The sequence below is a fragment of the Lissotriton helveticus genome, chromosome 7 (genome assembly GCF_964261635.1).
Source record: "Lissotriton helveticus chromosome 7, aLisHel1.1, whole genome shotgun sequence".
Lineage (NCBI taxonomy): Eukaryota > Metazoa > Chordata > Amphibia > Caudata > Salamandridae > Lissotriton > Lissotriton helveticus.
In genome coordinates this window covers 1,410,559,015-1,410,586,099 of record NC_136068.1, presented here as the reverse complement: position 1 = coordinate 1,410,586,099, position 27,085 = coordinate 1,410,559,015, and the positions used below count along the sequence as shown (strand labels likewise).

At 45.6% G+C, this 27,085-nt stretch overlaps 1 protein-coding gene across 2 annotated transcripts in view; it reads left to right on the top strand.

Moving 5' to 3' along the window:
- Positions 1–27,085, top strand: part of ELAC2 (elaC ribonuclease Z 2) — a 397,407-nt gene that overhangs the window by 282,908 nt on the left and 87,414 nt on the right. For both annotated transcript variants that reach the window (XM_078654722.1, XM_078654723.1), the window contains 2 exons: positions 15,852–15,951; positions 16,074–16,194. In XM_078654722.1, coding sequence (XP_078510848.1) covers positions 15,852–15,951; positions 16,074–16,194 — 221 coding nt within the window. The remainder of the gene's footprint in view (positions 1–15,851; positions 15,952–16,073; positions 16,195–27,085) is intronic.

Here is a 27,085-nt window from a genome sequence, read left to right as displayed (position 1 = left end):
GATCCCTCTCCCTACCCCAACCGGAGCACGTAGTTGTGACGGACGCGTCCCTCCAGGGCTGGGGTGGCCACATGGGAGAGGCGGAGATCAGTGGCCTCTGGTCTCCGGCGGAGTCCCAGCTCCATATCAACCTTCTGGAGCTGCGGGCGATTCAGCTTGCACTGAAGGCATTCCTCCCCTTTGTCCGGGGGAGTGTAGTGCAGGTGTTCACGGAACGGACAACACCACCGCCATGTGGTACTGCAACAAACAGGGCGGGGTGGGGTCGTGGACCCTATGCCAGGAGGCTCTGCGCCTCTAGCAGTGGCTGGAACATCAGGGCGTGACCCTGGTAGTTCAACACCTGGCAGGTTCACTGAACGCCAGGGCGGACAAACTCAGCCGTCGGTGCATGATGCATCACGAATGGCGTCTGAACTCTGACGTGGCGCAAGGCCTCTTTAAGAAGTGGGGAGAGCCTTGGTTAGATCTATTCGCCACAGAAGAGAACGTGCAATGTCATCAGTTCTGCGCGTTGGAATTTCCAAGGCGGCACTCGCTCGGAGACGCTTTTCATCGCGAGTGGAGCTGCAGTCTGTTGTACGCCTTTCCGCCTATTCCACTTCTGCCCAGAGTGCTGAAGATTAGGCGCGACCGGGTCCAAGTTATCCTTGTGGCTCCGGACTGGGCACGAAGATATTGGTATCCAGAGCTACACAGCATGTTTGTCGATCCCCCGATTCGTCTGCCTCTTCAGGAGGACCTTCTGTTGCAGCAGCAGGGGACGGTCCTCCACCCGAACCTGTCCAGTCTCCACCTCCATGCTTGGAGATTGAGCGGCGACAGTTGAGGCCATTTGGCTTGCCTCCTGAAGTTTGTAATGTGATTCTGGCAGCCAGGCGTCCCTCCACAAAGTCGGTATATGCCTGCAGGTGGAAGAGATTTGTGACGTGGTGCACAGCAAAGGCTGTGGATCCACTCTCTGCCCCCCTTTCTGAGGTTCTCCTCTTTCTTCTTTCTCTTGCCCAGCAGGGCTCTACTCTGGGCACTATCAAGGGCTACCTTTCTGCCCTTTCCGCCTTCTTGAGGCTACCTGATCAGCCTTCTTTGTTCAAGTCCCCGATTGTTAACAGATTCTTGAAGGGCATCACTCATATGTTTCCCCCTGTTCCTTTCGTGATGCCCCAGTGGAACTTGAACCTGGTTCTTACTTACCTGATGTGCGCTCCTTTTGAGCCACTTCATAACTGTCCTCTCCGTCTTCTTACACTTAAGACTGCTTTCCTGGTTGCCATCACCTCTGCCATTAGAGTGAGTGAGCTCCAGGCTCTTTCCTCTAAACCGCCTTTCCTTTCTGTCCATCCGGACAAAGTTGTGTTGCGGACAAGACCCTCCTTCCTGCCCAAGGTAGTCACAGCCTTCCACATCGGGCAGTCCATCACCTGGCCCACCTGCTTTCCTCCTCCGCATCCCTCTAAAGAGGAAGAGCGGCTCCACCGTCTGGACCCAAAACTTGCGTCATACTATCTGGATCGCACACGCCAGTTCTGAGTGGATGACCAACTCTTTGTTGGTTACGTGGGCGCTAAGAAGGGACGGGCGGTGCACAAACTGACCATCTCTCGGTGGGTCATGTTGTGCAACAAGGCATGCTACTCTTTGGCTAAGAAGGAGCCTCCTGTTGGGCTGAGGGCACATTCCACTCGAGCCACGGCGGCTACTATTGCCCTGGGCCGGGAAGTCCCCTTGCAGGACAGATGTCCGGCATCTACGTGGGCCTCGCTGCACACGTTCGCAATACACTACTGCCTGGACAGCCAAGTCCGGAGGGTTGACTTCTTTGGCCGGTCCGTCCTCCAGGACTTTCTGGTGTGATTATTGGTTCGCAGACCCACCACCGGGTTGGTATTGCTGGGGTATCTATTCTAAGGTAAGGAATCTAATACTAACCTGTTTCTTTCAGATGCACATGTTACTTACCTTCGGTAACGATATATCTGTAAGAAACAGTAGTTGGTATTAGATTCCTTACCGCCCCACCCATCCTCCCCGTTCTGCGAACAGATATCTAGGGTTAAGGTCCTCCCCTTTCAGGGCCCTAGTTTCATGGCACCAGTGTTGGTTTTTATCATGGCTCTGCGTTTCTGGCTCGGAAAAGCTGTGTATAAGAACTGACGTCAGCGTGCAAGGGCGGCGTCTAAGTACTCCGGCGACGTCATCCCGGCGCAGACGACGGACGCGGAGCCGCAGACGACACCTACTAACGCGCAAGGGTACTGCTACACAAAAGTTTCCGGATCCAGTCTGACGCCTGGGGATATTCTAAGGTAAAGAATCTAATCCTAACTACTGTTTCTCACAGATATATCGTTACCGAAGGTAAGTAACTTGTGCTTCTCTTCCTCCAGCTTGGCATTGAGGTCCGTGAATACCGCATGCCTCTTGGGCCGATGCTTCCACACCATCTGGGATACGGTCACGCAGGTGCAGCCTCGGTTCTCGGAGGAGGCCCGGGCCCTGAGAGCTTGGTGGTCCAAGCCTCTTCTTCAAAGGGCACATTCCCTTCTGTTCCTCCAGATAGGCAATCTAAGAAGCGGGATCACCTTGGAAAGCTCATGTTCTCTTCCTCCAGTTTGGCATTGCTGTCTGTGAATACCGCATGCCTATCGGTCCGATACTCCCACACCATCTGGGATACGGTCGTGCAGGTGCTGCCTCAGTTTCCAGAGGAAGCCCGGGCCGTTCTCTCCTAGGCAGTAACAGATGGGAGAGACTTCACCAAATTCCCAATTAGATGTGGTCTAGATACCACTGATTCACTAGGCAGAACGATTGCCGCGTCGGTAGCCCTTAGGCGCTACACTTGGTTGAGGACCTCTCCCTTTTCGGGGGATGTCTAGTCAACTTTGCTAGAGATGCCCTTTGATGGCCGTCATCTTTTTGGCGACAAAGCAGACTCTGCACTGGAGCTCTTAAAGATTCTCGGGCTGCGGCCAGCATCTTTTGGCCTCGCTCTGCATTCCCATCCACTCCAGTCTGCTTTTTGAATGGTCTGCTTTTTGAATGGTCTCGGACGTGGGACCGAGACCATTCCCCTGCCACAGCCCCAACCCCTCTGAGTCTGACGTTTCAGGCCCATCTAAGGCCAGTGGGTGGCAGGATTCGCCATCACCTCTCCCACTGGCAATCCATGTCAGACAGGTGGGTTTTGCAGATAGTCCGAAGGGGCTACTTCCTCCCCTTCGAGACTACCACTCCCTCCATGCCACTGTCTTTCAATCACATGTCGGAGGATCATTTGGCGCTTCTCTGCCAGGAAGTCTCCGCTCTCTTGGCCAAAGGAATGGTTAAGAGGGTCCCTGCACCAGAAGTGGGTCATGTTTGCTATTCCCTCTACTTGCTGGTGCCCAAGAAGGACAAAGCACTGCATCCGATTTTAGATCTCGGGGCCTGCAACCGCTTCCTTCGTAAGGAGAATCTCAGTATGCTCAAGTTGGCTCAGGTCCTGTCTGCCCTCGACCCTGGAGACTGGATGGTGGCGTTGGACTTGCAAGACGCCTATTTCCGTATTTCCATCCTGCCAGCCCACAGATGCTATCTACGTTTCACAGAAGGCCACAAGCATTTTCAGTTCACTGTGCTCCCCTTTGGCCTTACCAGTGCCCCCAGGGTGTTAACCAAAATGATGGCGGTGGTCGCATCTCAACTGCGCAGATCAGGGGTTCCATGCTTTCTCTATCTCGACAACTGGCTGTTGAAGGCGGGCTCGCCCCATTACAATGTGGGATGATAACGCTTGTAAGCCCTAACGCACAGGAGTTGGTGCCAAATGTTCAAATATCATGTACGAATGCTGAAGTCGAGTTAACCGGAATCTCGGAACTGTTTCAACGCAGCCGAACACCAGTAACAACCGCTGACTGATGCACGTTGCAGCAGTCAGCGGTTATCATCCCACATTGTAATTTAGGGAATCTGCATTTCCCTTAGCATCTGAGTTGGTTACACAACTACAGCATTTCTACATGACATTGAACATTGGACAATCGCTTCTGTAAGATCGGGTTTACAATTTTATTATCCTCGCATTACTACGAAGGTTATCTGCGTTTCCCCTTAGCATCCATGTTGGACTTTTCCACAGTTTGACACTTTGTGCCCAGCAAGGTTTCCCCTGAAGAAGGGACGCCCCTATCCCGAAATGCATCGGGCTTTCTTTAAACAGTTTTGTGTATATTATTTCATGTGTTGTTCATGATGCAATGACTACACGTTATTTCTTAAATCATTTGATGTATATTTGTGAAACTATTAGATTTTAATGATGCGACTATGATGTATAATTAGGTATAAGAAGATATAACTTAATACAGTATCTGTACTAAAACACTGGTTTCATTATATTCATTGTATTGTTGAAATTTTGTATTAATGATTAGGGTTCTTTAGAAATCCAGTGCACAGTGTATACTTCCACGTTTGCTAGTAACTCCTATTCTTGGACTAAACTGACTCATTGGGTAGAGCGATTTCCTCGACGGTGGCTGTTAGACGCCATGCCTAGTTAAGAACAGCTAGCTTTTCAGAGGATGTTTAGGCATCGCTCATGGACATGCCCTTTGATGACAACAGTCTCTTCAGAAACAAGGCTGACAAAGCTGGTCCCAGTCCCCAGTTTGCTATTTGGTCCTTTATTGGCTATGGAAGGGACTTTCAACTGCACCAGCCCTATTCCAGCCACTGCAGGTGGGGGTGGAGGGTGTTCACAACCCTCGCGCGAGGGCATGGTTTGTTCCAACCACAAGGGTCTCGTAGCCAGAGGTCTGGTCAAACCACCACACCCCCGGCAGCCTCCGCTTCATCCTCTAAGCCCACCTAGTCTTGCCCCTCCTGATGGGCATCCAGTTGGTGGCAGGATAAGCCATCACCTCAACCACCGGCAAAACATTTCATTGGAAAGGTGGATCCTTCAGTTTGTCCAAAGGCTACTCCCTCCCCTTCAAGATCACCTCTCCCTCCATACTACTACCAGCCGATGAAGAATAATTTACCATTGATCCAGGAGGAAGTCATGGATCCCTTTGCCAAGGGAGCCATAGAGCAGGTTATGGTGCCACAAGCAGGCTGTGGTTGCTATCCCCGCTACTTTCTGGCCTCGAACAAGGACAAGGGCCTTCATCCCATCCTAGACCTACAAACCCTCAACTATTTACTCAAAAAGGAGTAACTCAAGATGCTCACGTTTGCCCAGGTCTTGTCTGCATTGAACACTGGTGACTGAATAGTAGCATTGGACTTGCAGGACGCCTGTCTTCACATTCCAATCCTGCCCGCGGTTTACAGTAGGCGACAAGCATTTTCAGTTCATCGTGCTCCCCTTTGGCCTTAGCAGCACCCTTTTGGTATTCACCTAGGTGATGGCCGTGATTGCAGATTATCTACGCAGATCAGTGGTGCCAGTATTCCTTTATCTCGACAACTGGCAGCTGAAGGTGGGCTCGCCCAGGCTGTTGTCTCTCACCTCCAGCCTACGGAAAACCTCCTGTATTCAGTGGGATTTACTATCCACATGCCAAAGTCACACCTGACTCCATCTCAACTGCTCCCTTTCATCAGAGCTGTTCGGAACACAGTGCAGTTTCGGGACTGTCCTACCAAGCGACGAGTCCAGGATCTTCAGGCTATGATGCAGATGTTTCAGACCCTATTATGGATTTCTGTGAGAATGACTCTGAGGGTATTGGGCCTCATGACCTCCTGCATCCTGCTAGTAACACATGCCAGATGGCATATGTGGGCACCGCAGTAGGACCTGAAGTTCTAATGGGCACAGCATCAGGGGCATTTCTATGACATGGTCAAGATCTTAGAGGGAACTGCATGAGCCCTGCAGTGGTGGCTGACTAACTGCCATTGGGTCAGAGGCAAAACCCTCTCCCGGGTCAGACGCAGACCCTTCTCCAACGCTGTTAGACCTGGCATCATTGGCATGAGTCTCCCTTCCATTTTTGATGGATTGCCGCCTCTGTTTTGGTATGTTTTTGCTGATTATATGCTTTGGGCACTGTGTCACTGCTAATCAGTGCCACAGTGCAAGTGCTCCCTGTGTTAAATTGATGTACTAATTGGTGATTCCATAATTGGGTTATTTGATTTACCTGTCAGCCCCTAGTACAGTGCACCATGTGTGCCCAGGGCTTGTAAATCAAATGCTGCTGGTGGGCTTGCAGCTCTGGTTGTGCCACCCACAGAAGCAGCTTGTATGGTGTGTCTCAGGCCTGCAATTGCAAGGCCTGTGTGCAGTCTAGCTCTGCCATTTTGACTTGGCAAGTGCACCCACTTGCCAGTCCCTAAACCTTCCCTTTGCTGCATGTTAGACACCCCTATGGTAGGCTCAAGGGCAGGGTGCATTGTAAGTATAAGGTAGGACATGCTCTGATGTGTGTAGCATGTCCTAATGGTGAATTACAGCCATTTTCGTTTTTCACTGTTGAAGGCTACCTGTTCTCCATTGGCTAGAATGGGCAGTTAGATTATTACATTCTTATAATCCTAACTGACTCAGGTAACATGGTAGAAATTCTAATTTAATATGCCTGAACTCCGAATAATAAAATACATCTTTTAGTAAAGTTGGTTTTAATATTCTGTGTTTGAAAATACCACTTTTAGAAAGTAGGTATTTTCTTACCTAACTGTCCAGGCCTGCCTCTGCTAGGTTGTGTATTCCTTGTCTTGGTTTGTGAGTGACAGGGCTGGGGGATGCCAGGAGATAGGCTGGGGCAGCCCAGTGGTGAATAGAGAGATCTGTATCTAGATGGGAGGGAGGAGTTGCACCTGGGAGCTGAATAGGGATGGGCCTTCCCTCCACAATGCTGGCTCCACCTCCTGTGGCTTGTCTGATGTCTCTGCCCTGCACTGTGAAAGGAGAGAAGGAATCATGTCAACAAAGTGCTCCAGAGCTGTACATTCCCTCCCCTGTGCTGGCTCCACCTCTTGTGGGGCGGCTGATGTCTCTGCCCTGCCTCAGTGAAAGGAAGAAGAGTCATGTAAACAAAGTGCTCAGGAACTGGTTTGGACTAGGCAGTCTCTGCCTTCAGAGAACAAAGGATTTTGAGTATAAATATTGGGACCCTGATCCCAAGAAATTAGATCACTTCTGGAACAAGAAAGCTTTTGCCAAGGAGACGAACCAAGGAAGCTGCAGGAGTTTACTGCCCCTCTGCCAGTGTGCTGTTTGCTGGGTTAGCTTGCAGTGGTTGCTTCATTGCCAAGGAAAGGAGAAGGAACTTTTAAAGGACTTTCATCATTTACAGAATATTCTCCATGGGCTTGAACAGTGTTCGCCTCCTGCTAAAGTCTCAGGGACAAAAAGACTTAATCTCCATCTCTCCTCTGAATTTCCTGGCTGGGAATTCTGACTCCCGGCATTTGCGTGTCACCGAGAGCTGGACGCGATGCATTGAGAGGAAGTGTGTTCGCCGCGGCAGCTGAAATCGTCGCAGCACAGGAGAAGCGAGCCTTCGCCACATCTTCCGGGAAGGGTGTGTTCATCGAAGCTGCCTGCTTCACCGGAAAAGCGTCACCCCATTGAGAGAGTCGCCATAGCATCACCGGAGAAGCGTGTCGCAGGACCTGCCGCGGCACCAAAGTACAGAGTCGTCGCAAGGCTGCCAGGGCGTCTACACATCTTCATCACTTCGCCGCATCAAGGGCACCATCTTCTCGCATCGCAACCGTATCATCGCATCGTATCAAGGCGCCAACTTGCGCACCTCAACGGCCCGCAGGCCAAGAATCTACGCATCACCTCCGCACCAGTAATGATCACGACACATCCCCTACTCTGGGCAAGCATTGAGGCCCGGAGCATCATCTCCCCCGGATCACGGAACAGACGCATCTCCCCTTTTGCGAACCTTTTATTTACTTTGCGTTACGCATCCAGGTACTCTGTTGAGAACTTTGTCGCATTTATCATCAACTTGAACTAAGCAACGTTTTATCATCTTTAAGCAATCTTAAGTCTAGTATTGTGGATTTTTGTTGTTTGTGGTCTTGTGTTGGGTCTATATAAATAATACTTGTTTTTATAAAACCTGTGTTGTGTCCATCTGTAGTGTTATCACTGTATTACTGTGTATATTCACAAATGCTTAACACACTGCCTCTGAGATAAGCCTGTCTGCTCGTGCCAAGCTACTAAGGGGGTGAGCAGGGGTTAAGGAGTGTAATCCCCTTATCCTGACTTAGAAGTAAGGGTCCCTAGTTGGACAAAGGTGAATACCACTGCCAACTAGAGACCCCCAGATCTAACAAACGCGATCTCACAGTAGTGACCGATGCGTCACTCCCAGGATTGGGCGGCCATCTGGGAAAGATGGAGATCAGAGTATCTGGTCTCCGTCGGAATCTGTGTTCCACACATCAATTTGCTGGCGCTTCGAGCAAATCACTTGACATTGAAAGCCTTTCTACCGTCAATCAAGAAAAGGCTAGTTCAAGTGTTCACGGACAACATCACCGCCATGTGTACCGCAACAAACAGGGCAGAGTGTGGTTGTGGACCCTTTGTCAAAATGCTCTGGACATGGCTGGAACAGCTGGGTATTTCCCTAGTGGTCCAACACCATGCAGGTTCCTTGAACGCCAGTGTGGACGTACTCCACCATCGATGCCTAGCAGATCACGAGTGACGTCTCCACCTGGAGGTGGCAAAAGGTCTCTCAACAGCGGGGAGGGCCTTGGTTAGATCTGTTCGCCTCAGCCGAGAACAGGCAATGTCAGCAGTTTTGCATGCTGGAGTTTCCAGGGCAACTCTCACTCAGAGCTGCTTTTAGTCTTGAGTGGAGCTCAGGCCTCCTGTACACCTTCCCATCCATACCACTCCTGCCTGAGTTCTCAAAAAATCAGGAACAGCTGGGCTGGAATTGTTGCTCAGGACTGGGCACGGAGAGTCTGGTATCCCAAGCTCCAACAAATGAGTATCAATCCTCCGATCAGGCTGCCACTTCAGCAAGATCTTCTGTCACAGCTGCAGGTGTCGGTCTGTTAATATTGATAAAATTGATGCCATGGTTTATGATACTCGCATATACGAGCGAAATCGCATCACTATTAACAAATTTGCCCTCCGTGAACTCTGTCAACCCTGACTCCGAGTTGTCCTGAGGATGCAGGGAGAACTTTTGACTGCACCCTCCAGCCACCAATTTTATACTCTAGGATTGTTTGATTGTCATGGATTGCTTTCATTATCATGTCCAGAAATACTGAATTTGAGGTATTGCCCTCTAGATCCTGTGAGGGTTCGCCAGGGCCATCCACCTTCGCATAGGAGGGCTTGGTAAATTTGCCTTCGCAGGACTCGACCCGGCAAGCAGCCTCTGCTACAGCACCACAGCCCTGGATCAGGCGTTGAGAGCAGAGCTCCCAAACTAGTCCTCCAGACTACTCCCTTCACACCACTGGCCCAACAGGAGAGAGCGAGAACTTCAGTGGCTCTTCCACGGTCACGCCTGGCCGTCAATAAGATGCCCACATCATAAGGTCACGTTCCAGCCCAATGGGTAAGCTGTATCTGGGCAGACAAAACCTTCACATCTCTGAAGACAACTCAGTCAGTCTCCATGTGTATCAGCAGCCAAATTCAGACCTCGGTGATTGAGGCTGCAGATCACTGTACTTTATTGGGACACAGCAGAGGGGAGGATCAGGATTCTGCAGGATTAACATGTGTAGCTAGGCACTTCTCTTGCTTGCTTGCGACTGCTATTTTAGCCACCAACCCTGAAGTCCTGTATTACAGGGTTTCTACACTTCCCATATTGTGATTGTGCTGGGCACCAGACCCGTATTATATTATATTACTTGTTCCTGTTTTGTTAAGCATTCATTATCTAACTGCCACTCACGCTTATGTCTTGGCTTGTTGGACATCAGGGTTGCCTTTAGTGGGTAGTGATTTGATTCTCCTCTCATTAAGTAAGATGCCATCTAAAGGCTATGTAATGTTATGGTTGTTATAAAGAGATTATTGTATTTGAGTCAGAGTCCTGTGAGTAAAAAGAGAATTATCTACTTATTTAGTTTTCTCTCATGTCATAGAGGCCTGTATTGTGAATCCCTACAGTATGGTTTGAGCATATCATTCATAATTGTAGTTAAGTTCAAATCACTACTTAATATAAGAAGTGCAGATGGGAACTCTTATAATATTCATCCTAATGTGTTTAACTTGGAGGAACGCAGTCTGGATTGGATATGTACGTTCATAGTTATCTGTTCATCACATTTTCCTAGCAGTGCTGCATATCTCCTGTTGCCATCCAGCTAATCTGCCTATATGTAAAACGTGGTGGACTTATTTGCTAGGCTTGCCATCTCTCTAGCGCTAGTTGTATTACCGGAGTGATAAGTTAGCTTGTATTTCCCTCTGCCTAATAATTTGCAGTTATTGCTTATTAGGTTTGTTTTGAATGAAAATCACATCCGAGTCTTGCCTTGTCAGTATGCACTCATGTTTCTGTTCTATCCTAGGAGTATCAGGATGTTACTGCTCTTACTGCAACCTAAGCAAGAATTGAATCCATTATAAAACCCCAACTCCCCACACGTTCACACTGTGAGCCTAGGACTGCCCACTACCTCAAAGAACCGTATCTGTGGGTAATATTAATTTTATTTCAAATATAGCTTGTTAGAGCACCGTTGTCTTGCCAGACACTATCATCTATCAAATAAGACTGGTTGAAGTGAAGAATGGGCCACCACTTATCCTTCCCCCAACCTAGCACTGCTTCACTGGGAATCAGCCCACATTTTCTTTTGTCTGTTTCCGTATGTATTTCCTGCGTTATGTGAACACTGAGATCATGAAATTACATACCTAAGCTTTACCATATGTCCGGTATCTGCTGATCTCATCCACCGTGAACACACTTAAGCTGTTAAGTTCTTGTGGTGGTACACATCCTAAGCTTCCAGAGTTCTTTCCTTCTGATTCTTGGTGTGTCCGGTTGGTAGGTAAATGTTCTTTGGTATGCCTCTCCTCAGATGTTCTCTTCAGGTCTCTTCCGTTGAGTGTGCAATTAATTATGGGTTATCACTTTGCTCTCCGTGTTATTGTGTTTTGGTATTCATTGGTGCTGTCTGTACTTTGAGACAATGTCCACTTCCATTCATTGCCGTTCTCCTGCAGTTCACCATTTGTTAGCTTTTGTTTGCGTGGGGCCAACTGAGCATTGTGAATTTGGTGTTTTGCAGGATGCCAGCCCTTGAGCCAATCGCACACCTCAAGTGATAGAAAATTGCACGTGTTCCATGCAGCAAACTTCATCCTGTATTTCAGACCTTGATGACCAAGAACTTTTTTTTCATCACTGAACTCTTCCTTTTCATGTGTATGATTGTGGTAAAATCTGGGAACTGATTTACCATTGCATTTTTACATTTAACAGGCCCTTGTTAATTTGCTGCCTGTAGTATGACATACCGGTTGCCAAAGTTGAAGAAACATGGAATGATTACCGTGGTCGGTTCAGCTGGAACAGTGTGGTAACCCATTTTTCCACAAAGATTTCAGTACTTGGTGCCTCTACTTCTTCCGGCAGCACCATTAACCTTATGTGGTTTCCCCTAGAGCGCCTTTCAACGTCATCCAGTCTCATTCCATTCTCTACTCCTTTTTAAGTGTTGTCAAGGTTGATTTAGACTTTTTCTGACTTAATTACCATAATTAGCTGTTCAGTGAGGCGTACTCCGTTCATTTTGCAAAGATCATCTCTGAAAAAATTGATATCAGTGTTCATGTCCATCTTGTGCTAAGTAGTCTTTGCCTCTTGTACAGCCACAAGAACCTCCGCTGTGTGGGCTCCATCACAGAAGTGATCAACTGAGGGGCTTATGCAGTGTGGGGCATGTCTAAAAGTCCCTGAGTGGTGCCAGGCCACTGTACCTCTTCTTAGTGAGTTATCATTGTAATTGGGCAGTACTCACCACTGCTTACCATCTCAGGCCATCAGAAAAATTCCAACTGGGGCCTCTGGGCATCCCTCCAACTTGTAGTCATGGCTCAAGTTACTGAGATCAATCGTGGTGCTTAGCTGGGATGACTGGTGGTTGTCTCACTAAACTGCCTTGGCCCCTTATCTCTCAAGGCACACCTTCCAGAAGCATTTTAACTCACGGGTAGTTCCACAATCGCTTCCGCTTGGTTTTGGATGTCTTTCTTAGTCCTTTGATCATGTAATTCCTTTGTCTTGGCCTGCTATGTTGTATCTTCCATGCCACTTGATAGACACTGTTCCTTGACCCCAATTGCTGTCCCTTTCATGAATCCAAGCTTCTGTTCTGATGTGTTCAGCGCCGGCTCCATCCCACTCCACCCTCCTAAGAACTGCAGACCTTATCTCCAGGACTTTCCTGATGTGTCCTCTGCCCAGTGTGATCCTAGTTCATCGGACCACAAGAGATTGCCTACCAGCCTGTAGTGGTTCAGCAGACCCAGGATGCAGTCCTCAGTGGGGTCTGGGTACCATTTCACCTTAGTGCACCTTCACTGCAAACAGTTCACTGAACCACTGTGTCTGGTGCAGACCTAGTCACCTCTATCTTTGAGCTCTGCGCTCTCTGGCTCGTTAGGCCTCACCTCTAGGTCTTCTTTTGAAGTGCATTCTGCATGGCACAAATACACGCATCAACCTCTTCCCATTTATCCCCTCTAAACCCCGCTCATACCTCTTGCTGGGCTCTGCCAGGCCTGTCTTGTTCCCCAAGCAACATAGCGGGTGTTCATTACAGTTGTGGTGGTACAGCCAGGCCCCGCTTGTCCCCATGCTTTTCTCAGCCCATTCCTGCCATCTCCTGGTTTGCCATGTCGACAGACCTTTTCCTCTCTCACCGCTTGGGAGTGCACAGTCTGTGTGCACACTATTCTTGGCTGGGTGGCCCGTTTGTGGACATGATTTTAGAGTAATTCATGGTGCGGGTTGTGTAGCTCTTTCAAAAGTATCAAACACACAAAAGGTGATGGGAGGAAAGCTTGCAATAAGTCTGACCACTGGCAGTTGCTCTTAGTAGCATCCCAGCCCATTGTTCTTTTGCTCAACATACCGCCTCAGTTTAGACCAGGTCAGATGCAAATCAGTCTTGACTGTGCACCAGTAGGAACAGTCCAACCTGAACTGCCAGGTCAGGACCTTTCTGAACTGGAACAAGCAACCTAAGACCAGTTTCGCCCTGCTTAAGGTTCATCAGTTAGATGTAGCTTGGTTGCGGTGACACAGTAGGCTTAGGAATCACATCTGGGTATACCATTGAATACATAGAAAGTTGCCATTGTCATTTGTACAAGGCAACACTCCCCAAAGAGCAATTCTTACAATATGTGTATGATGAATGAATACAAATATTCACTACATTCTTCTTTGTGCGTTTTTCTTTACTAATTTACCTTGCTGTACTGTTTAATTCAAATGTTTGATGCATGCATACCTATTGAATGTTACAATATGTAAGATCTTTCCTGATTATCCTTTGGTTTTGTTAACAGTTTTTAAGGAGATATGCCTCTGGTATAAGAGAGTAGTCTGGTTTTTGCATACCCCATATTACAGGCACTAAAATACCATGCCATATCACACCAAGCCTAACGTACCTTCACTGGCTACCCATGTAAGGAGATCGTCACTTCAAAATGATATCTATGAAATATAAAGTCTTACATGTTGGCCCAATCAGCTACAAAATACAACCGACTGGAGGTCTTAACACTAGAAAAAAATCTGATCTCACAAAAACCCAAGAAATAAAAAGTCCACACAAATTAATCCTCCTTTTGTTTGACTACCCTTGATGGAATTGCCCTCTACATAATCCAAGACTCAACAGCAACTTGATATATTTCGAGGAAAAACTTGGACACACAGATTCAAAATGTATCTTGATGTTTAACTATCGGTCATGTATTCTAATAATAAATAATCACCAGCTTGTGCCCTTCCATGCGGTTGGATCCGTACCATACAGCATACAAATAAATTAAATAAATAATATTTTACAATGTAACTCAAATGTCATAAGTATTGTATTTTATTTATTGGCTGTAAATAACCATGCCATGAAGAATTGTCAGGTCCTTCTGAAATGCACCAAATAAGTATGGTGTCTTATGTACAACCTTGACCAACTATGATGAAGACTGTAAAGGAACTACAACGTTCTTTCTTAGACACCTTAACAATATTGTGATTCAATGAAAAGCTCTTTTCGGAGTTTTCAATTACCGGTAGAAAGACGTGTTGATTAATAATGTGAGTCCATGCCTTTTTTTTGACAATTTACATGCCCGGACTCCTCAGCGAAACCTTCAAGTAGAGTCTGTAATTTAAGTAAATCTCAATGTTAGAAATTGGGTTTCTGGTTGTCTCTGCGCAAGCAGGAACCATCATTCTAGGCAGGGTACGCTAGATAGACACTAAAAGATAGTGTGTGCTCTCAGCCTGGTAGCTTGACACCGAGCAGTCGGGCAGTCCGGCTTATCTAAAGAGTCAAAGTGTTAAATATTTGTGCAACACACACATAGTAACACAATGAAAACACCACATAAATACTCCACATAGGGTTAGAAAAATAGATTATATTTTTTATTAGTAAAACAAGATCAAAACATCAAAAATCCAATAATTTGAGCTGGAGTTATGCATTTTTAAAGAATTGATAGAAATGTGCTTAGAAGCAAATAGCGCTTAGGGGGTACTTGAGGTCATACTGGGCCTGGGTACGTCCAAAGTTAAGGCCGTCTGCGATGGAGGGCAGTTGGGCTACAGCACTCATGCAACTCCTGCTGAAAAGGTACCTTGGATGGAGCAAGCATAGACGTCAAACTCGATGCGTCTGTTCCGATCCTCTCAGTCGAGGAAGGCTTTGTTGACTAACCCCTTACGATACAGGCACTGCGTCGTCGCGCTGCGCAGTCTATCGAAGTGCTATCATCGCTGAGCTCCTGCGTCCAAGGGCAATGCATCGGTTCCGAACAGTGCTAAATCATCACTGTTGATTTTGATGGTTCTGTACAGCAGAAGTCTCCTTTCAAGGTCCCAAGTCTGGATTTGCACCACTTGGCAGGGCAGGCCTCACAGATGGCAGAACTGGGGCATGCTTCACAGGGAAGATAAACTCCATGTGGATCTTCTAATGTCGCTATATAAGCATACCTAGCAGTTTAACCACACATTCACAAAACCCACCGTAAGTACATTGCTAAAAAGCAGGACGTAAGAATGTAGTTAATAAGCACTCTTCTTAATCCAACCGCGACCTCTCCTGTAAAAACAAACATGGGGAAATGGAGAAATTATCCCTCAAGTGTCCAGACAAATCATGGATATAACGGCCATAGAAGCAATGTCCTGGACAATCATAGTGGCTTAAAATCTTGCGAAAACAAAGGGACCCGGACAGAAAGGAAGACTCAAAGGCTAGAAGTCATTACAAGTAATCTTGCTTTCCTTGAGGCAAACGCCCATTTATTTTTGTGTGTCGAAGCCTAGCCTGACCAATGTGCTAGCGTACCACCATATGCACGTGTTATAAACCCATGACCTATCTGCTGGCTGTCATTTAATCTCCATTATGTGAACCTTATCAGTGCTCCCCTGGTGAGCTGCAGTGGGGTTCTCCAACCAATTGTGTTCTCTTATTGTGTCCTACCGACTCACTCCCCCACTCCCTCACACTCACTCTACCAGTCAGACTCAAATGGATATTTCACAAAGGAGTAAATCTGCACAAAGATACACACATTATGAGAGTAATTTTCACTTTTAAAAATCATACCAATTGTTAATCTGCTGTCTTTATTTATTTTTTAGTGTCATTCCTGCAAGGTTTCTTTTGGAAGATTTTCAAGTCATGAACGTTGAGACTAAGGCCTTCATAGATTCACTTTTACAAACTTATGAACTAGAAAAGGTAAAGACTGAGCATATGGTAACATTGTGCTAAGCATTTAAGTGTTGTGATCTGCACAAGGTGTAGGCCTGCCTTACATTGCTGTTATTTCTCTTACTTTTTACATTTTCTGTTTTTTTTAGTTTCAAACCTGTTTGGTACGACATTGTAAGAATGCCTTTGCTTGTGCAATAATACACAAATCGGGCTGGAAAATAGTGTACTCTGGGGACACCATGCCATGTGATGCACTTATTCAAATGGGTCAGTAATACTTATATTTTTGGTAACAGTTTTAGCTGATTTGATGTCAATACCATGATATTTGTTAGGTTTTGAATGCTATATTATATTCTAACATCTCGCATTAGGACAGTATTTGAAATATTATCGTTTATTTACACTCTTGGATGAATATGCTCCATACGTTTTACTGTATATTATACTGTTCTGTTCCATGTTGCATAGGTAAGACTAGTGGAGTGAAAACTTGATTCTACTGTGACTTTGTCTCTCTCTATGGGCTCTTACATTTGAGCTTTTTTAATGAACCCATGATGCAGCAATTGTTATCCTCTTGGGTATCCAGTCTTACTGAAGCGGGCAAGCATGACTTTCAACACATACCGCCTTATGATACAATCACACAAGTGTACTCATTGGTTTATAAGAGTGCTCGTTTAACAAAGCCCTGGTAAAGAGAGTCGGACGTCTACTCCTATATGCAGCCTCCAAATTTTGGAGTACATATCTAACTTAGTGGCTGTCACATATCTCTGTAAGAGTACTTCTGGAGATGTATGAACATTGAGATTTGCCACAGGAGCAACTGTATTGCGTCTTGCCGTTTGACTTTTTACTGGTGAGGGTAAATCTGCATGTATAAGTCGGGCGGAAACATATAGTTGCATATTTTAAAAAAATATATATATTTTTTTATTTCAACATGCTTTCCCTGTAAAGGATCACATGTACCCGGGCCGCCACCACACATTAAAGTTGGGGGTATTCACCACTATATTTGTACAGCTGGTTTTGGGACTTGCGTAGCATGTGTTTTCCTGGTGCCACTGGATAAGCAATATGTTTCTGTCTTAAGCATTTTACATGCCATTTAAAACTCCATCTTTCCCACACAAAGTTTGTCAATTTTATATGGTCGAAAATGCCTTACTGGCGTATTTGACACAATCAGTAAATTTCGTGATTCTAAAATTACACTTATCTGGATTCTCCCTCAATAAATGGAACTTTGGAATACAAGGTTAATTTTTTGCGCTGACAATAAAAATATAGCTGTGGACGCAGTGCATTTTGTGCTAAAAAAACGCTAAATGCTACGGAACTCGAATAGAGAGTGTGAGCAACTTCCCTTTCTCGCGAAATGTTCTCTCTGTACAATTGTTCCCCCCTCAAGTTACTCTGAATTACCCAAGCAGGAGTAATCGTGTAATTATCTATAATTCGGTGTCAAAGAACACCGCGGAATTACCAAAATTACTCCAGTGTTGAAATTCTACTCAGGCCTACTTGTTAACCTGACCTTATATTGTATTTGATGTTACTTTTAGGGAACTTTATTTGAAAATGTGCGTTTCCAATTGGTTTCGGAAACTAGGTAGTTTCTTTGTGCTTCAAGGTTGGAGTATTGCATGGTCCAAAGCAGAGTTAGTGATTTCATAACTGGGAGCATAAACTTGAAATCCATAGAACCTCTTTCTTAAACATAATGTAAAACGTATCTTTACAGTAAGTAAGAGCACAGAAAACGGCGAGAAAACTATTATTATTGTGCAGGTTTATCATGTCAAAGTGAATTTAGATGGCAGCTGAGCAACAAATCAACCATATTCTGCTGAAGCAAAAGACACGATTAAGAATACCCTAATTATGCAAAAATAAACTCACTTCATCAAGAATGATAACCAAAAGATCCCAGTTTCCACAATGTGTATTTATGAATACTGAGAAGGTTTTCATGTTGTGTGCAGAGCTCAGTCAAGACTTTGTTAGTTATTTTTTTTAAAGTACTTCCGAGTGAAGAACTTTTCCTTCCCCCCGAAAATTGAAAACTCCGTTACCAAATATGTGATTATCCATCAGACTTGCTATTTTAGACTTCTTAGCGCCAAAAAACAAACCTGACCTTTTGCAGTGAGTATCCTACATTTTCAGTATGCATCCTCAACATTAACTATTTTCCACATTTCCAAGCTGACAGTGGGAATACATTAGTCTGTTGCAATCACATGATGTTGAAATTCTTACGCCACTAAATGGTGTTAATAGTAGGATATTCATGTTTAAATGACCGCATTTTGCCATTGATGTAATTTAGGATGTCATCTGTAATGTTTAAATAAGTCATGAGTAGTGCAACTAGGTGTGTTGTGGGATCATATTGAGCATATTTTTTTTAGTTTGTGAACAGACCATCTCTTGAACTGAGGTTATTTTTAGAGGAATATATATGTGTAATAACACGTTATTTTGTAAATCTTGAGCAATCCCTTTAAAGAGTTTGTTTCACCCTGAACCTACTTCCCCCTTTTTTCCAGTATACATTGGACACTCCTGTTTTGCCATTGATGCCACACCTGTAACAAATAAACTACTATAGATTCTTTCCCATCACTGGATTTGGCACTGTGCATGTTTTTTCTTTTTACTTCTGGACTGTGCCTGCACATATTTGTGGTAGGCTAGGTCAACAGCCTCAGGTTACATATTTACATGTCCCCAGTCTTCTATTGTTTCGGTTATCATATCTAGTCAATTGGTCCCCGAACAACTGATCTGGGAAATTTCCAAATGCACAGTTTGTAGCTAAAATATTTAGCAACACTACATATGCATTCAGTATGCTGTTCTTCTGAAAAGAATATTTTGCATCTGACTACTATAATTGAGTGAATTAATTAATGAGGACACTGTAGAGCGCAGCTTTCACTCCCAAAGGAGCATCTTGGTGCTAAGTGGCGGGTGGACGAAGTGTCAAGGAGAATGGTCTCTGTTGTACCGTAATCAGATGAGGGATAGAGCTCGGCTATCTGGGACTGCGAAGATTCAAGTTTTAAGTCTTTTTGTAAAGATAGCTTCTGACTGTGTGAGTTTCAGAAGACTGGGCAAGTGGTTCCATGCTTTTGTGCCAGGACCACCATTGACTTTCCTCCTCTGGACATCAGGCGGACCCGAGAAGGTACTAACACATTTTCCGTGGAGGATCTTAAGGAACATTGCGTTACATAGGGTTTAATTCTTGTCCTGAGATGTTTGGGTCCAGTTTGCTTCACCGATCTAAAGATTATAACGTGGATCTTAAAAAGTACCCTTTTGTGTATAGGCAGCCAGTGACGGGTGTGGAGGGCCGCCGAGGTCCCCCTTGGCAATTTCAGTACAAGTCGGGTCGCTGCATTTGGCGCAGTCTAACTTTTTCATAGTAGTCTTCTTTGTTCCTGCGTAAAGACTGTTGCAGTAGTCCAAATGCAATAAGATTAATGCTACTGCTACAGTCTTTTGCGCTGGAAGGAGATCAAAGAATTTTACTTGTGTATTGATCCAGTGAAAGCTCGAGCCTGCCACAGACAGCGCCTGTTGATGAAAGAACGGTGTCGAATATAATCCCAGGTTCAAATAAAATCCCTAGGTTCTTGACGGCGTCCACTGTATTTGGGGGAGGGGTTATGTCAGTCGGCAACCACCGTTTGGGCGTAAAGATATTGTTTTTCCTAGCAGCATAATCTCCGTCTTTTGGCTATTGCACTTAAGGTGATTGTATTTCATCCAATCAAAGACAGCAGTGAGGCATGTTGGGAGTTTTCTTCTGCTGCCATAGACTCTTTATCCAAGGTTAGAATAAGGTGTGTATCATCAGCAAAGGACACAGTCTCGATACCAAAAGATGGGCACATGTATATGTTAAAGAGTATTGGGAACAAGGCTGAGCCCTGGGGGACCCCTGATCAAAGTTGTTTCTCTGAAGACGTGTAGTTACCTAGGGATACTGTTTGTCTCCTGTTCTCAAGAAATGATACCTGCCAGGCCAGCACTTTGTGCGAGATGCCGGTTCTTTTTAACTGTTCTCCCAAGATGGTATGGGAGACCTTATCGAAAGCGGCCGAAAGATCCAACAGAATCAGCACTGCCACCATTGAACAACGTAATGCTTTTCCAATCGGACCTCTGCTTCTTGACACCTGTGTTACTGTTCTTCCTCAGGTTGTTTACTTGGTGGTAAGTGTTTGAAAATGACTTAACCCTGCCGACCAAGGGAAACTTAAGTGAACACCTTTTTTGTTTGACATGAAATTAAACGGTCATCTGCTCCCAGATCGACATTAAATTCCCATTGAACTATTCTTTGCATCTGATGGTTGATTCCCCAAGCTTTTGTAAGAAATATGGTGGAGTTTTATGGAATACTTATGGTCAGCTAGGGAGAATAAAAATAGGTGCTGCTGTCCGATATTGGTAATCGACTACCAAATCCATCACACAGGTAGAAATTAAATGCTGAGGGCCATTGAAATAACTTACCCCAGTTGATATTGTTAAAATAGTTCTCATTTACAGAACTTTTAAGCACCCACAACTAGTGTAAATGAACAGGCGTCTCTCAGTCAACCAAGAACTCAGATGAGGCTGCTTACTTTAGAGCATGAACCTTATATCAAAGTAGGAACCAGACCTTGTAATATTCCTAGTTACTAAAATATACAAGTGTTCGATTGGATGCCAAATATATTGCCATTTTTAGGCCTGACTTGACAGAACAGCTGTCTTCTGCCATATTGTTACAAAGTCTTTAAACTATACCTCAAGCCAGCTTTGAGTTCTAACAGAGGGGTATTGCTTTCTAACCACATCCTATTGGCTATTTAGTACAACAGTTTGCTTTCCAGGAAGTTCTTCCATTGAAATGCATGAAGGGACTCTTATACACCTAAAATGTACGTTCACAGTTTCTTTAATCCACTACCAGACGCTCCCTGTTGCAGGTTCCTCCTTCCTCCCATTGTGACGGTTTTGCCCTCTTTCTCTTCCTCTCTTTCTCATCTGTGTCTTTTTCCTTCTCTTGCGCTTGGCAAATATCTGATGTGAAAAAATAAGTTCCAGCACCCACAAATGAGTGCTGCTGGCCCTCACCAGCAACCACATGCTTAAATAAAGCACTGGGTGGAGGCAAGACTAGTTAGTCATTGTGAGGTTAGTATTCCTGTGACGCCTATTTCTCTTAACGTGTCATCTTTACACTGATGAACAGATGCTGACTTAAACAAGCGTTTGCAATACAATAGGTCTCGCATTTGCGAGAGTTTAAGCTATTGGCATTGTAAATGACGGTTCGAGGCATGTGGGCTGCTGAATTCATAACTGTGCATAGATCGCCACCTAGTGTTGGGTCTGGATGATTGCACTTTGTTGTCCTGGAAGAGTCTTCGAAGTATCACGAGATAGGTGACTCCTCCCCTGAACTATAGTGCGCATGGTCATCTTCTCCATCTTCAGACTGTTTTTTCCGCCATTGGGTTCGGATGTTATTCCTATACTCCAACTTCGGAATCAAAACTAACCTACTTTCGAAGGCCTAAGGCCTTCTACCTCGACGGTATTGTTCTCGTTCGGTACTCCTTGACTCGATCAAACTTTCCATCTCTATCTGGTCGTCGACGCGGGCCGTTGGGCCTTTTCGACGCCACGTGGGACTGCTGTCAATGGAAAGAAGTCCGTTCAAAAGGTGCCCACAATGCCACGCAAAATTCCCGCATACTGACAAACATACAGTCTGCAACAGGTGTTTGTCGCCAGACCACAATGTGCAAACTTGCCCAGCGTGTGCCCAATTCCGTTAGAAGAAAACCATCCGGAATCAACGGGCTGCTAGGCAAGAGATGCAGCGGCAGGCACCGGAACCGGAGAACATCTTCGAGGACGAACACGACCTACTAGAAGCGGCGGACTCTGATCTAGAAATCGTCACCGTTTAGGACCAGTCGGACTCAGAAGACCAGATCACGCCGGAGCAAAAAGTGCAAAAAGTGAGCAAAAAGTGAGTACTCAGTCCCTGACCCAGCTTATCCCAAAAGAAAAGGCTCCGGTCGACGCATCGCTTAAAGGCCTTAGCCGAGATCGACAAGTTACTTCAGAAGCCCCGCCTTCCGGCTCGCCTCCGAAGCCAAAGACTAAGCATTCTGATACACCTGGCCCGAGTAACACTCTCTCCAAGAAGGTTGTCGACCCGAAAAAGGTTGTCAAACCAAAGGTCGTCGACCCGAAGACGGTTGTCGACCCAAAAATCGTCGAACCGAAGAAGGTTCTCGAACAAAAGAAGGTCGGCCAACCCGAGAAAGTTATCAAGCCGAAGCCTGTAGAGCCGAAAAAGAGCTCAAAGGCACAGGTCGTTGATCCAAAGAAGATACTCGACCCGAAGAAAAAGGCCGTCGACTCGAGCAAAAACATCGAGCCGAAAAAGGTCGTCGAGCACAAGAAACAAGAAAAACGTATCGAACCAAAGACTCCGGTCGATCCGAAACAGGTTGTCGATCCAAAGAAGGTCGCCGGACCAAAAGAGACTGTTAAAATACTAAAGAACGTCAACAAGGACAAAGTTGTTGAACCGAAAAAGGTCTCTGACCCTAAAACAGTCGATCCAGAAATAGCTCCACGACCTAAGGCTCTCGAGCCAAAAAGTCACGGACTAGTCACTAAGCCAAAAACAGCGACGCCAAGGCCACGGAGAGTTGAGGAAGAACTCTTCCATCCTGATCCTGTGAGTGAGGAACAGCCTAAACTGTACATAGACCCTGCAACTGGAAAAGGTACAGTTTATCATCGGGAAAAAAGAGACCCTTGGACACGGACACTCCTTCCCCTGTTCCTCCAAAGAAAAAAGACTTAGGGACATCTCCCTCAAGACCTTTTACTCCTCCTCCTCTCTATCCTAATATGCCTTTTGTGCCTTACTCTCCTACACATTAACAGTATGATGAGGAAGAGAACATGGGAGTAGATCCTCATGGCAATTTTGATGAGCCACAAGATCCTGATGCACAAGATCCTGATGCACAAGACAACCCATGGTGTGACGATCCATATGATCCACAGCCCATCCCATATACCTCCACATACCCTACAAAACCGTCGCCTACTGACGACCCCATTCTTTTCAATCAATTGATAGATAGGGCAGCAAAATATCACAATGTGGACATGCACACTGACCCCATAGAAGAGGACTTTTTATTTGACACCTTTCCTACTTCTGAGAAACATGTCAGGACACTTCCTATGTTAAAAGGGGTACTTAAACATGCGCCTGGAATATTCAAAGATCCAGCCAGAGCGCGTGTACTCCATCCCAGAGTAGAGAAGAAATATAAGGCGGCCCCTTCAGACACTGCCTATATCAAATCCCAATTATCTTTAGACTCTCTAGTAGTGGCAAATGCCGGAAAGAAAGCCAACTCACAAACAGGAGATGCTCCCCCTCCTGACAAGGAGTCTAAGATCTTAGAGGCCTCAGGCAAGAGGGTGGCCTCAAATGCTGCAAATTCATGAAGGATTGCAAACACACAGGCTTTATTAGCACGCTATGATAGAGCGTGTTACGATGAACTTGAAGGTTTGCTGCAACATTTACCAGAACCTTTTAAAGCTAACGACCTCATTCAGGAAGGCAAATTCATAACTAATGCCTCTATTAAATGTGCGCTAGATGCAGCTGATAGAGCAGCAAGATCCATTAGTACGAGTGTATTACTACGCAGGCATGCGTGGTTACGCATCTCTGGTTTTAAAAACGAGGTGCAATCCACAATCCTCAACCAACCAGTTAACCCAGATTTCCTGTTTGGTCCAGCAGTTGATTCAATCTTAGACAAAATGAAAAAAGATACAGAAACAGCTAAATCTATGGGCACACTTCATTTTCAGCAAAATAGAGGTTCCTTTCGTTGCTCCTCCTATAGAGGCGCCACAAGAGGCAACACATCACAGACTTCCTCTGCATACAAGAGTAACACCCAGCGTACCTTTAATAAAGGCTCCAACAGAGGTGGTTATAGGGGAAACTATAACAAGGGCAGGGGACGTGGCAGCAATAACACCAGAGCCTCCACTGCCACCAAACAGTGACTTGATCACACTCCCTCCAGACCACCCAACACCGGTCGGAGGCAGAATACAAAAATTCCTACCAGTCTGGAAAGCCATTACCACAGACAGGTGGGTGAGACAAATTATCCAGTATGGTTACTGCCTGGAACTCCCTTCTACTCTACCCAACATACCACCCAAACATCGTCCTATGTCCAAAGAACACATCACACTGTTACAACAAGAGGTCGCGTCCATGCTAGAAAAGGGAGCCATAGAGCCAGTCCCTCTTCAACATCAAGGGACAGGAGTATACTCTCTATACTTCCTAATTCCCAAAAAAGATGGGTCCCTCAGACCCTTTCTAGACCTCAGACCACTAAATCAATACATACTCTCAGAGCACTTCCATATGATTACTCTACAGCAATTACTCCCGTTACTCCAGCAGAACAACTTCCTTGCTACATTGGACCTCAAGTACGCATACTTTCACATACCTATACATCCAGCTCCCAGAAAATACCTCAGGTTCACTACAGAAGGGCAACATTATCAATTCAAAGTTCTCCCCTTTGGAGTAACTACAGCCCCAAGAGTTTTCACAAAATGCCTAATGGTTGTAGCAGCACACCTCAGAAGGCAACACATTAACGTGTTTCCATACCTCGACGATTGGCTCATAAAGGCTAACTCGTATACGCAGTGTGCAAGCCATACGTCCCAGACACTCTAGCTGCTGCACAGTCTGGGGTTTCCCATAAATTATCCAAAATCACATCTACAACCCTCTCACATACAGCAATATCTGGGAGCCACAATAGATACCTCAGTAGCAAAAGCACATCCAAATCCAGCCAGGATAGCCAATATGCAGACTCTCATTCAAAAGTTTCAGCCTCAACACTCCTTACCAGCTCGAGTGTTCATGCAGCTCATAGGCATGATGGCCTCCTGTATATTCATTGTCCCTCATACCCGACTTCAAAGGCGTCCACTGCAGGAATGCCTAGCAAGGCAGTGGAACCAAGCTCAAGAGCAATTAAAAGACCTAGTGTTGGTGGACAGTCGTGCTTACAACTCTCTGCAGTGGTGGAGCCCACAAAACCTTTCCAAGGGGCGACTGTTCCAAGAGCCGGTTTCACAAGTAGTACTAACAGCGGACGCATCACTGACAGGTTGGGGAGCCCACCTACTTCAATTCACAGTTCAAGGGCTATGGAAAATGGAACAGAAAACACTGCACATCAACCACCTAGAGTTGCTAGCAGTATTTCTAGCACTGAAAGCTTTTCAGAAGTACTTGTACAACAAGACTGTGTTGATCCGGACGGACAACTTGACTGCCATGTATTACATACAGAAGCAAGGAGGGACACACTCTCCACAGTTATCTCACCTAGCACAGAACATATGGAGGTGGGCAATTCCAAAGGGCATCTTTCTCCTAGCAGAACACCTGACGGGGAAAGACAATCAGGTAGCAGATCTGTTACGCAGACACAGCCAGCAGCTACACGAATGGGAGATTCACCCTCAAGTTCTCCACCATTCTTCCAAGAATGGGGGCATCCAGAGATAGACCTGTTTGCCACAAAAGAAAACTCAAAATGCCACTACTTTGCCGCCAGGTTCCCACATCCGTTGTCACAGGGCAATGCGATATGAATGAACTGGTCAGGTAGATTTGCGTACGCTTTTCCACCAGCCCCACTGATTCCGCTGGTGGCACGCAAACTGCGCCAACAGTCACTCACAATGATCCTGGTTGCTCCCACATGGGCAAGACAACCATGGTACACTACATTCCTAGAACTCTCAGTGGTTCCCCACCAAAGACTGCGCCTCTCGCCACATCTTTTAACTCGGAACCATGGAGAAATCGGGCACCCAGATCCCAATCAGATGAACCTAGCGATCTGGCTCCTGAAGTCTTAGAGTTTGAGTACCTTAATTTGCCCCTGATTGCATGAACATTATAAAGCAGGCGAGACGTCCAACTACTAGAGCATGCTATGCAGCTAAATGGAAGAGATTTGTAATTTATTGCAAAAATAACCAAATCAACCCATTAGTTGCTTCCATCCAAAACATTTTCTGTTACCTGTTGCATCTTCAAAGATGCAATTTGGCATACTCTTCCATAAGACTACATCTTGCTGCTATTGCAGCATACCTCCAAAACAGACAACACATGTATTTGTTTAGAGTACCCCCAATCAAAGCTTTTATGGAAGGACTTAAAAGAATAATCCCTCCAAAGCACCCACCTTCACCAGTCTGGAACTTAAATATAGTACTTGCCAGACTTATGGGACCTCCGTTTGAACCACTACATTCATGTGAATTACAATTTCTAACTTGGAAGGTGGCATTTTTGATTGCCGTTACCTCCTTCAGAAGAGTGAGTGAGCTACAAGCATTAACCATTCAAGAACCTTTCATGCAAATACATAAAAATAAGGTAGTGCTTCGTACTAACCCTAAGTTTATGCCAAAAGTTATATCCACTTTCCATATCAATCAGTCCATAGAATTGCCAGTTTTCTTCCAAAACCCGCAATCAGTGGCTGAGAGAGCTCTACACACGCTAGATGTAAAAAGAGCTCTGCTATATTACGTTGACGGAACCGAATCCTTCAGAAACACAAAGCAACTATTCGTTGCTTTTGCACCACAACATAAAGGGAATCCCATCTCAAAATCAGGAATAGCCAGATGGATAGTCAAATGCATTCAGATATGCTACCACAAAGCTAAACGCACTCTTAACAGTTCCCCCAAAAGCACATATAACGCGTAAAATGGGGGCATCCATGGCTTTCCTAGGAAACATTCCCCTAGAAGAGATATGTAAGGCAGCTACATGGTCTACCATACACACTTTCACTAAACACTACTGTGTAGATGTTCAAACAAAGCAGCAAGCTGCTGTAGGCCAAGCTGTCCTTAAAACTCTTTTCCAAACTGCTACAGCTGCTACAGGTGACCCCCGCTAGAGGAGATACTGCTATACAGTCTATGCACAGATATGAATTCAGCAGCCCACATGCCTTGAACG